This window comes from Onychomys torridus, chromosome 1 (genome assembly GCF_903995425.1).
Source record: "Onychomys torridus chromosome 1, mOncTor1.1, whole genome shotgun sequence".
Lineage (NCBI taxonomy): Eukaryota > Metazoa > Chordata > Mammalia > Rodentia > Cricetidae > Onychomys > Onychomys torridus.
The window spans coordinates 11,193,409-11,205,319 of NC_050443.1; the positions used below are offsets into that span (position 1 = coordinate 11,193,409).

The 11,911-nt window shown below is 53.9% G+C and overlaps 1 protein-coding gene across 2 annotated transcripts in view; it reads right to left on the reverse strand.

Annotated features, from left to right (window-relative positions):
• Nectin2 (nectin cell adhesion molecule 2) overlaps positions 1 to 11,911 on the reverse strand; it is a 33,961-nt gene extending 22,050 nt beyond the window's left edge. For both annotated transcript variants that reach the window (XM_036182959.1, XM_036182961.1), the window contains exons 1-2: positions 11,559 to 11,911; positions 738 to 1,100 (exon numbers count right to left, since the gene is read on the reverse strand). In XM_036182959.1, the coding sequence (XP_036038852.1) occupies positions 738 to 1,100; positions 11,559 to 11,646 (451 nt within the window). In that variant the 5' untranslated portion in view covers positions 11,647 to 11,911. The remainder of the gene's footprint in view (positions 1 to 737; positions 1,101 to 11,558) is intronic.

The window sequence follows — 11,911 nt, forward strand, 5'->3', positions numbered from 1 at the left end:
AAAAGGAAGGAAGATGGGCTGGATTGATGGCTCAGTGGTTAAGAGCACTGGCTGCTCTTCTAGGACCCGAGTTCAATTCCCAGCCACCACATGGCAGCTCACAACTGTCTGTAACTCCAGTTCCAGGGGATCTGACATCTTCACACCAATGCATATCAAAGTTAAATTATTTAAAAAATAATAAAAAGAAAGGAAAATGGAGAACACTGGAGCTAAGTTGGTAGCATGCTTGCCGAGTTCAAAGTGCTGCTGTCCCCAGCACCAAATGAACTTGGTGTGATGGCCAAGTCCTTAATCCCAGTGCTCGGAGGGGGGAGGCGGAGGATCAAGTTTTCCCGCTCATCCCTGGTCAAACAGACACTGGAGACTGGAGCTGGTCAAAAAACGGCTCAGCAAGAAAGGTGATTGCTGCCAAGCTTGACTGCTTGATAACCTGAGTTTGATCCCCAGGACTCCCAAGGTGTAAGGAGAGAACTGACTCCCCAGAGTTGTCTTCTGACCTCCAAACACTGCCGGGGACACACATATATGCACATATGTACGCACCTAATTTTAAAAAATAAAGTAAAAAAAGTTTGAGGCCAGCCTTAACTACATGAGTTCCCATTCTCAATAAAACAAACCTCAACAGACCCAAATAAGACATTTGCAAACACATTAAGGACGGCCCACCTGAAAGCCGAGGCAGGGAGAAATAGCCAAGGGAAGGGTTCTCCTCATACTGTCCCCGCACTCACCTATGACTCTGAGCCAGGTCACCCCCCTTCGGGTGCCGTTGGGGAAGGTGGCAAATTCGCAGGTATAATTGCCCTCGTCCTCCACCCTCAGTCCCCGGAAGGCCAGCGTGGCATCCCGCAGGTCTGCGTTTGTGTCCTCTTTCGCTCTGACAAAGGACAGACGGTCCTTGGTGAACTGAGGGTTGGGAAAGTCCACGCCGAAGGATGGGTGGAAGGCGGCCACGACCGCAGCATCCAGGCGCTGCCACGTCACCTGAGAGACGCGCTCCGACGTGGGGGGGAGCAGGTGGCATGGTAACTCCACGGTGCCTCCCAGGCGGCCCCGAACCTCTGGGAGCACTCGTACCCGTACATCTTGGGCTCCTAGGGAGAAAGGGAAGAGGTCAGTCACGTGGGGGAGGGAACAAGCCAGCGGTCTCCAGGACAGGCAGTGCCAAGGCAGAGATGAGACAGGGTCTCAATATATAGCTCAGGCTGGCCTGGAACTCACTGAGATCTGCCTGCCTCTGCCTCTCAGTGCTAAGATTAAATTGTGCGCTACCACAGCTGACCCACCTTGTCTTTTTACTCTTTTTTTTTTTTTAAGTTTATTTTTAGTTTATGTGATGGGTGTTTTGCCTGCATGAATGTCTGTGCACCATGGCCAGAAGGGGGCATAAGAGTCCATGGAACTGGGGTTGGAGGCGGTTCTGAGCTGCTTTGCGTGTGCTGAGAATCGAACCTGTATTCTTTGGACAAGAGGACAGTGCTCTCAACAGTTGAGCCATCTCTTCAGCTACTCATCTTTTGAGACGGGGTTTCTGATTGGCCTGCTGTTGGGCCCTGACCCCCATTCCTTGGGTAGCTGCTGCCTGGCTCGCTGACCTTCATCAGATGTCCTCCCTATGCTGACTTCCTGCCGGCTTCCTTCCTCCAGCTAAGCGCAGGTTCCTTGTTTAGTGTACTCTGCATAGTTGAGAAAACAGCTTCGGGTGTGAGATAGTGAAACTTTTGTAGCAAACTTCTGCCCTCCTGGGTTCTCCCACTGTGCTGTGAGCCTCTTCCCTCCTTCAATGAAGGGCATTCTCCTGAGAAGAATGACCCGGTGTCGTGTCTTGAGTTCATCCTCAGCCCCCGCTGGGACATGGTGAACCGGTTGTAGTGCGGTCGCCACAGCCTGCGGCTCAGTGATTCGGCTAGGCTGGCCAACAAATCCCAGCGGATCCCGTTTCAGCCTCCCCAGTGCTGGGATTCCAAATGTTCACCGTTACATCTATGTAGAGCTGTACATTAGGTACAGCTTTTTACAGAAAAGTGCTGAGGCTCATACTCTGGTCTTCATACTAACGTAGAAAGTACTTTGTCCATCGATCCCCCGCTCTGTTCTCTGCCTACCTTTACAGCATTAGCGAGTACACGCAGGGCCTCACACATGCTAGGTAAGCGTTTCTACCCCTGGAGATACAGCCCTTCTCCCTGAGGCTTCACACATGTCTACAATGTAGTTACAGTCACCCTCAGGCCTCCTCATCCTCTGTGGCTCCTGCTGAACCCCTTTCTTGCCAACGGGTCTCCCTCTGACTTCCAGTTTTGTTTTGTGATCCGTGGCGTCTAATGCTTTCCAGTGCTTTGCAGGGGCTTTCAACTGGAATGAGAAGCAAGCCTGAGGCTCAAGAAAATGCCCCCCCTCCTTCAGCAACCATTAACTGCCAATATCTCATCTCCTTGAGGATGGGGTCTCACCAGACCCTTCGCCTATTTCCTCATTTTATTTATTTATTTTTGTTCTTTTTGAGAACATAGACCTGGCTGTGCTTGAACTCACAGAGATCCAGCTGCATCTGCCTCCAGAAATCCTGAGATTAAAGGTGTGCACCACTGTGCCTGGCTTTATTTTTACTTAAACATTAAAAAAAAAATTTAATGTTTTGGTGGTGGTGCATGCCTTTAATCCCAGCACTCCAGAGGCAGAGACAAGGGATCTCTGTGAGTTTGAGGCCAGCTTGGTCTACAAAGTGAGTTCCAAGACAGCCAAGGCCAGAGAAACTGTCTCAAAAAACAAAACAAACAAATTATTTGAGGTGTATGGGTGTTTTTGCCTGCATGTATATCTGTGCACGTGTGTGTGCCTGGTGCCTGTGGAGGCCAGAAGAGGATCCCTCGGAACTAGGGTTACTGTGAACTACCATGTGGATGTTTAGACTAGAACTCGGGTCCTCTGGAAGAGCAGCCAGTGCTCTTAACCACCAAGCCAACTCTCCAGCCCCTATCTGCTCACATTTAAAAAAATACTTTTTATTTCATGTTATGTGTCACATGCTCGCATCAATATATGGTGCGTGCGTGCAGGTACCCATGGAGGCCTGAAGAGGGAGATCCCTCGGGGTCAGAGTTTCAGGGGGTTGTACTAGAACCGGAACAAGTCCTCTGCATTACTGTTGAGCCATCTTGCCAGCACCTGTCTCCCCACAAGGAAGCCTGTGTCTCAGCTCTGGGAGGAAGTACTCCACGATGACCCAGGGCACAATAATGTGTGGGTTTAAATCCAGGCTCTTAACATCCGTACCTCAGTTTCCCAGCTCGTAATGAGGACATAATGACAGTGTCGCACCCTCCAGAAGTGTTATGAGGACTAAGGAATGCCTGAAGAGCACTTTAGCTTAAGTCCACAGGAAACTTGAACTTGGTAAACAAACAAAGAGGCCGGATAATTACAAGTGGCCACTGACAGTGAGCCTGGGGTGAGGGACTCAATGACACAGCCCATGACTTGTGTCCATGAGCAACTGCTCACAACCCTCTGTCGAGAGCTGGGTAGAGCTGCCCTCTTGCACAGTGGTGAGTGTGTACAGTCCTGGCCTCCTCACATGCAAGAACTGAGGGGAACTGCTTTTAATCCCAGCACAGGGGAAGGGGAGGTAGATGGATTTCCGTGAGTTTGAGGCCAGCCTGGGCCACACAGTGAGTTCTAGGCCAGCCAGGGAGACATAGCTAGACTCTGTCTCAAATATATACATGTGTGTGTGTGTGTGTGTGTGTGTGTGTGTGTGTGTGTGTGTGACTGGAGATGGCTTAGAGGTCAAGAGCACCTGTTGCTCTTGCAGAGGACCTGGGTTGGGTTCCCAGTACCCACATGGTGGCTCACAAGCATCCACAACTCCAGCTCTTCCTCGGTCACTTTGCACATATAGTGCAGAGACAGGAAGGTAGGCACAACACCAAAACATTTAAAATCATCTTTAAAAAAAGAAGAATCCAGGGGGCCCCGATGAGGAAATCTGGAAGAACACCATGCTGTGGACAGACAGTGCCAGGGAAGATGGACAAGTGGCAACCAGTGATGGCTTTAAGAGCCACAGCATCCCCATAAACGCCTCACCACTCAAACCCAGACCACCTTGACCAAAAGGGCTTCATCCTCTGCAGCAGATCAATGTGGGCTGGGGAGAGGACAGCTCAGGACAGCCCCTGCCTAGAATCCCCCAGTGAGGGGCTGGGGTGTGGCTCAGTGGTAGAGCCCCTGCCTAGAATCCCCCAGTGAGGGGCTGGGGTGTGGTTCAGTGGCGGAGCCATTGCCTAGAATCCCCCAGTGAGGGGCTGGGGTGACTCAGTGGTAGAGCCCCTGCCTAGAATCCCCCAGTGAGGGGCTGGGGGCGTGGCTCAGTGGTGAGCACTTGCCTAGAATCCCCCAGTAAGGGGATGGGGGCGTGGCTCAGGAGTAAGGGCACCTGCATAACACATGGGAAGCCCTGGGTTCCAGCCCTATCACGGAGGGGAGGCAGGAGCGGGAGTAAGCTTTAGAAGAATTGCAACACAGATAGATGTGAGCTTCCTGCTGGTTGCTGCTTCCAGGCTGGATGACCTTTTCAAGCCCCAGTTCTTCCATGTGTAAAATAGAGGCGTTTAGTCCACCCTGCAGGGTCTCCTGGGACAATTCCAGTAAAAGATCTGACACTCTCTGCAGGCCAGGTCACAGGGCCAGTGCCTGTCCCCACAGGCCCCATCTGGCAGGGTGTACATGTGCCTCAGCCTAGGCACAGGTTTTACTTTGCTTATTTAGACAGCTCTGGTTGGCCTGGAATTCACATCAATCCTCCTGCTTCACCCTCCTGAGCACTGGGATTACACATCCTTGAAAATGTGAATTAGAGCAAGCAGTAGTATGTTTAGCTGGACAGAAAGCACATTAGAGACAGCAAAATGGGCTTTTTTAAAAAGTGTCAGCAAGGGGCTGGTGAGATGGCTCAGTGGGTAAAGGTGATTGCTGCCAAGACTGAAGACCCGAGTTCAATCCCTGAGGTCTACATAGCGGATGAAGAAAACATACACCTGTATTGTGGTCCTCTCTCTTACACACACACACACACACACACACACACACACACACACACACACACACCAAATAAACACTAAAAGTTGGGGAACCAGGCTCAGTGGCCTTCAGTTTTAATTCCAGCACAAAGGAGTCGGAGGCATGAGGATTATGAATTTGAGGCCAGTGAGTTCCAGGTTAACCTGTGTTACACAGGGAGCCCTGTCTCAAATCAATAATAAATGAAAAAATACAAATAACAAAAATCTTACTGCCTCAAGACCTCCAGACTAAGCATCTAATTCTAAATAAAAGAACAGGCTGGGGGATGGAGGCGCACACCTTAATCCCAGCACTCAGGAGGCAGAGGCAGGTGAATCACAGTGACGTTTGAGGCCAGCCTGGTCTACAGAGTGAGTTCCGGGACAGCCAAGGCTACATAGAGAAGAAACCTTGTCTCAGAAAACAAACAAACAATCAAACCAACCCACAAAATAACAAAAAAAGAACAGGATGTTCAGCCCCCTGTGTGATGAACAGGTTTTTTTTTTTTTTTTTTTTTTTAATTATTACATTTATTTATTTGTGGGCAGGGGTGGGTGTGCCATCTCACAGAGGTGGTAGTCGATTCTCCCTTTCCACCTCTGGGTCTCAGTGGCAGCAAGCACCTTCACCTGCTGGGCCATCTCCTCGGCCCCTGTTCTGCTTGTTTTTGAGATGGGGGTCTGGCTACACGGTCCAGGCTGGCAAGGAACTCAAGATCTTGGGGTCACCTGCTTACGCCAGCACCCCCACCCCGAGTAGCCCATCTGTAAGTCCTATCTCTGTAGGATCCATCTCTGAAATGTATCTTCAGTCAGACCATGAGAGGGTGATGCCTCAGGGTCCCCACTGTAGCTCAATCCACCAGCCACTTCCTGCTGGGGTCGCGCCCTAGGTGACCTTTCCAGCTGTGTCTCCACATGAGGCTAGAGATACTATGGGGGCTGGTACCCATCTTCTCTGCTTGGAGCCTTCTCCTTTCTCCCTCGGAACCCTGCGTGGATCACACCCACCCCTATCCTGGGGCCCCTCTCTCTCTGTCGCCCCTCTCCCATCCTCTGGCCCAGACAAGTCCCGCCTCAGGGCCTGTGCTCTTCCTTGCTCAGCAGGTCAACATGGCTTCCTCCTTAGTGTGATAAGCTCGGATCACCGAACTGATAACAAGGATTCTTAACTTGTTCCCTCGCCCCAACAAGGCACCAACCACCTATTTCCCTAGCAGAGCCGTGAGGGGAAGAGGTCATTCATCCATCCCTGTATCCCAGAGCCTAGAACAGGGCCTGGTACTCCGAAGGTAAATGTGCTGGATAATGACCTGATGGACAATGTGCTATGGGTATGATACTGTTATGGAAGCACACACCTGTGACCCCAGCCTCGTTAAGACTGATACAGGAAGAGCTTCCGAAGGCAACATCCGGTCTTACCAACAGCAAACCACGCTAGGACACACACAAGTGTGTCTGAATTAGAATGTGTGGGCTTTTGGGGGGCACGGGGAGTGTAAACATGGGGGAAGGCACAGGACAAAGTTTAGAAGGATCAGCGGCAATTAAGAAAAGGCTTCTGGGTCAGGGTAGGGCTGTGTTGATGGAGAAGGATCTAGATGGAAGATCCCCAAGCAGGAATGTGAGGGATTGGTGGGGTCTTGGAATTTGAAGACTATGGGGTGAGGAGGATGCAGAGATTCTGTGTGTCGGGTGGGGAGGCAGGGGAGATGAAGTCATGAAATCTGGAAGATGCGTTGCCCGGTGCTAAAAACACATCTCTCCTGGCTGGAAGGTGGCGGCACAGGCCTTTAATCCCAGCACTTGGGATAGAGACAAGTGGATCTCTGAGTTTGAGACCAGCCTGGTCTACAGGATGAGTTCCAGGACAGCCAGGGATCCACAGAGAAACCCTGCTTTGAAAAACTAAAAAAGAAAAAAGAAAAAGAGAGAGAAACACACCTCCTGCAGACTGCATGGCAGGTGGCTGTGGTGTGACCTTGTAGGGACACCGCCAAAACCACACCTCAGAGATAGTGGTCAGAAAATGGCCCGTGGGAACACTTGCTTCTCTCTGCTTTCCTCAGCAGGGTTTTCTGGTGAGCGCTCTATGGAGTGTCAGCTAGGTCCTCAAACACACTTCCTTTCCCTAAGGACTGGAAGAGCAGGCTTCCTGCAGGCCAGAGGGAAAGCCTGTAGTTGAGCGATAACTCAGCGGAAGGTGGGAGCTGGGGGTCTCACAGCCCGAGGGAGGAGGACTGGATCCTATACTTCAGGTCTGAAGGAGGAAGGTTGGGGAGGAGCAAGGGGGGGGGATCTGGAACCTCGGGTCTTGGGGAAGAGAGCTTGAGTCTGGACCCCGGACTTCTTAATGTCCTGCCTGGCTGGCCCCTGCACACCTATAAAACCTGGAGTGTCCTGCTCTCAACCATGGCAGGGTGGGGCGGGCCTGGAGTAAACCCTTCAAGGCCAGAGTGCTTGGAGCACTGGCATCAGCTGCTGCCTCAGCCACCTGGTTAATTAATTAATTACGTTAATCATAGTTCCCACCCCCATGGCAGACATCCCGAGCCTGTCTAAGGGAGGTGAGATTGTAACCACTGCTGCCAGGATACATGGCCTGGGCTGTGTCTGGATCTCTATGTAGGCCTCAGTTTTAACACTGGGGGAGGGGGGGGTTTAACGAGGCCCCTCTGGCCCCTTGGATACACAGCCTTCCTTTGCTACAGGGGCTCAGCTCCCAGAGGAATTCCCCTGTGGAAATACAGACTCATGGGGGAAGTTCTCAAAGGCTCTTCCTGGCTGAGTCCTAGGACAGACCTGCCAAGAGAGTGGACACCTCAGTGTGCATTCCAATCCCAGGAGACTATGGCCTCTGCCTATGAACAAGTCCTTCTTCTTGGATCTGTTCCTTCTGCCCCTGTTCCTTGGCTTCTCATTCCCCAAAGTACCAGACTCCTGCCTATTTATCTAAATATTAATAATATATAGAGACTATCTATCCATCCATCCATCCATCCATAGATAGACAGACAGAGATGGGGAGCCCTATGTAGCCCTAGCTGCCCTGGAATTTTCTTAATTAGACCATGCTGCCTTTAAACTCAGAACTCACAGAGATCTGCCTGCCTCTGCCTCCTGAGTGCTGGGATTAAAGGCATGAGCCACTCCGACATACACAAAACAACAATTTTTTTCCTCTTTGATACAGGGTCTCTTGTAGTAGGCTGGACTGAATTTAATTATGTAGCCAAAGATGACCTTAAACTTCTGATGTTCTGGTCTCTACTTTCCATTTTTGGGATTATAGGTGCTCATTACCACCGGTGATTCATTCAGTGCTGGGGATCGAACCTCTATCTTCGTGCATGTTAGGCAAGCACTCTACCGCCTGGGCCACATCCCCAGCTTGTTTGTGCCCCTCTCGTTTTCTGGGAAAAGGTCTCAGGTGACCGTGGCTGGCCTCAATCTCACTACGTAGCCATGTAATCTTGAACTCCTGTTCGGGTTACAGCTACCATTCCTGCTTTAGGAGGTGCTGAGGATGGAACCCAGGGCTCCATGCAAGCTAAGTGAGCACTACCATCTGAGCCCCAGCCCAGCCCATCTCTCTCTTCTTTTCCTTCCTCAGCTCTGTAGCCAAGGCTGGCCCTGGGGCTCAAGATTCTGCTGCCTCAGCCTCCCCCATGCTGGCAATAAGATTACAGGCATGCTTCCTGTAACCACTCAGGGTTTTTGTTTTTTGTTTTTTTGAGACAGGGTCTTTTGATGTAGCTCAGCCTGCAATCCTCCTGCCTCAGCCCTCTTCGAGTGCTGGAGTTACAGGTGTATGGTCACCACTCCTGACTTAAGGTTTCTGTTCCTGTGACCTGGGACCTCCGTGTCCTTGTGTGTCCAGCACCCACACCTCTCCACATCTCCTGACACACTTTCTCACTGCCTGGGCCATCTCTCTGGGTCCCTTTCCTCCTCCTCCCCCTCCTGCTCTGTTTCTCAGCATTGCTAGGACATTAAAAATGTAACAGCATCCCAGGCGGGGGCAGGGGAGCTGGCCTTTGTGCAAGACGTCCTGTCCCTCCGGTGTCTAGACTCCCTGTGGCCCCTCCACACTGGCTGGCCTTGGGACTGGCCTGTGCTCTGACCTCTCTGGGTCACAGGATCTCCACAGCCCCTTGGCTGGGGTCTTTTGGTCTTTCTCTCCTGACACCAGACCTCTCTACTCTTCTGGTGTCCCTGCCTACACCCTGGCCCGCTCTGCCCTATCTTGCACATCCTCCTTCATTCTTCGTGCATGACTCCATCCTGAGGTCCGATTCCCTCGTTCCCTCCCTCTCTTGGCTCCTGTCCCTGTCCCCCCATTTCTCTCCCGCTCAGTCCTCCTTCCCTAACGAGAAGAGACAGCCCGGCCTGCAGTCCCCCCTCTCCTCCCCTCCCCCACAGCTGTGTGGGGCTGCCTGGCAGACATGGATGAGCTGAGAGTTGGGGAGGAGGGGGAGGAGGAGCAGGCTCAGGCAGGAGGTCCAGGTGGTGAAAGCCCCATTCCCTGAGGAGGCCGGGAGGGAGGGAGGGGGAGGACGAAGCGCTAGGACCAGGGGACAGAGACGGAGTCAAAAACCGAACAGAGAGGAGAGATGAAAGACGGGAAGAGGAAGGGAAAATGGAAAGAGGAGTGCACGGAAGGGGGAGAAGAAAAATGAGGAGAGAGAGCGGGAATGAGGAAGTGGAGGCAGGAGCGGAGTGGGCGGGTAGGAAGGGCCAAGGTCCCCTCGGGAGCTTTCTCCAGGTATGCCCAGCACCTGGGAACCCCCAGACGTCCAGCAGGGAAGGGGCCTTGGGTCTAGGAAGCACTTTGGGAAACCTGCCCAGCAAGGCCACTGGACTGCTAGCTTTCAAAGGCCTGCAAGGGACAGAGTGGCCCCTGGAAAAGAGCCTGCCTTTTCTGTTTCCTCCTTTGATGGCTGGGAAGAGGAACAAGGTTTGCTTTGGGCTTCTGTGGAACCTTCTGTGAGCTCACACGCAAATCAACGCTTGGCTTGGAGGGTACGGTGGGTTTTGAGAATTCACCCAGAGTGGCAAGTTCTGATCCCATCTGTCCCTGACAGAGGCAGGGAGCTTGGAGGTCAGGGCCGATGACCTCGAAGGAGGTATCAGGAAGGAAACGAGGCCAAAGGAGTGATGGGCATTCTCCTAAAGACCCCTCGGATCGCCCCTTTCTGAGGAAACCCTCCAGAAATTCTCCGCCACCCCCGCACCCCTTATCCAGAGTTTTGCAGTTAGGAAGAAACAACCTGGTCACCTGCCGGGGGCGGGGCAGGTCAGCACACCTGTTCCCCGCCCCACCCCCAGCCTCCTCCCGGGGCCTCTCCCCTCCAGGGGTGGGGGTGGAAGGGGCGAGTGCCGTCCAGAGGAGACTCCTCCCAGTTACCTCGCTAAGTGCAGCGAGGACAAAGGCGTGACCAGAGAGATAAGGTCCCGAAACCGGGAGCGGGGACTCGGGAGCGCTGCCGCCCCGCCCCGCCCCTCCCAAACTAGGTGAAAGCCACACCGGAAAACTTCCCCAGGGACGTCGCCGCTCGGCGCTCACAGGGCAAGGGGGAAGGGGAGGAGAACGCCAAACCTCGGCCTCCACTCCACCTGGGACACAGCCGAGGAGTCCCCAGTTCCCGGCAGAGCCCTTTAGCCTTTGGTTATATTTGGGGGCCAAAGATCAGAGTCCCTGCTCATTAAATTCCATTACCTACAGTTGAATCCGAAACTGCCGAGACAGTGCCTCTGGCCCCCAATTGTCCCTGGACCCCCAACGAACAGTGTTCTTTGCCCACAGTTAAGCCCAAGACCCACAAGTTTGAACCCCCTTCGTCCCCAATTCCACCTAGACCCGGGTTAGGACAGTCTTCTGAGCTCTCTAATTTCTCCAGAACCGGGTGGTCAGTGCCCGTAAACTCCCTGCGGCCTGAGGCTTGCACTCAGGACTCACATCCTCCCCCCGCAGTGCCCCCCACTCCCCACCTCGGTCTAGGGAACCTCGACCGTGGGTCCCCTCGCGCCCAATTCTCCCCGGGCCTCAGACGCCCAACCTAGCCAGAAGGAGAGGAAAACGGGGGGCGGGTGCCGTCCCTCCTCACCATCACGACCCTCCGGCTAGTGTGAGTGGGGGGAACATTCTTCACATTCCTGAGGGGGGAGCAGAGACGGAAATCCAGATTCCGGATAAGTGGTCGGCGCAGGATGGGGTGGATTTAACCCCTTCCACCCCGAGGGAGGTGGAGGGGGACAGACAAACCCGGGTCAGAATGGGCACTTGTGATTCAGGGGGGGTGCAGAGAGGGAGGTTAGGAGACTCGGAGACGGAGGAGGGTGTGTTGAGGGAATCTCTGGATCAGTAAGGCCAGCCGGGAAGGGAGCACGAGGGAAGGGCCCTCGGGAGCGGGGAGTGAGGTGGGGACGATGCCCGGGCTCCCTCCGCGCTGAGGACGGAGGACGGCATCCGCGCGTTTTCACCTGTTTCCTGGAGCAGGAGCAGAAGCAGCGGCAACAACGGCAGCGTCGGTGACAATCTGGACGGCGGGAGGACTGCGGCCCGGGCCATGGGGGGCCCGGGGAGGGACTGGGCCCGGGCAGGGGGTGCCTAGGGACCACTCCGCGTTCACGATCGGCTGTGAGGGCGGTCAGGGGCCTGAAGTGTCCGGCTCCAGGCCGGCTCCCGCCGCTCGCGGCTCCCCGGGTCAGTTCTTTTGGCCCAGCTTCCCTCGCCTGGCTCTCAGGATCCGCGCCCCCCGGCCCCTCGCTTAGCTCCAGCGGGCCGGACTCGTGACGTCACAGGCCCCGCCCCTCCTCACCGAGCCGACCCTGGG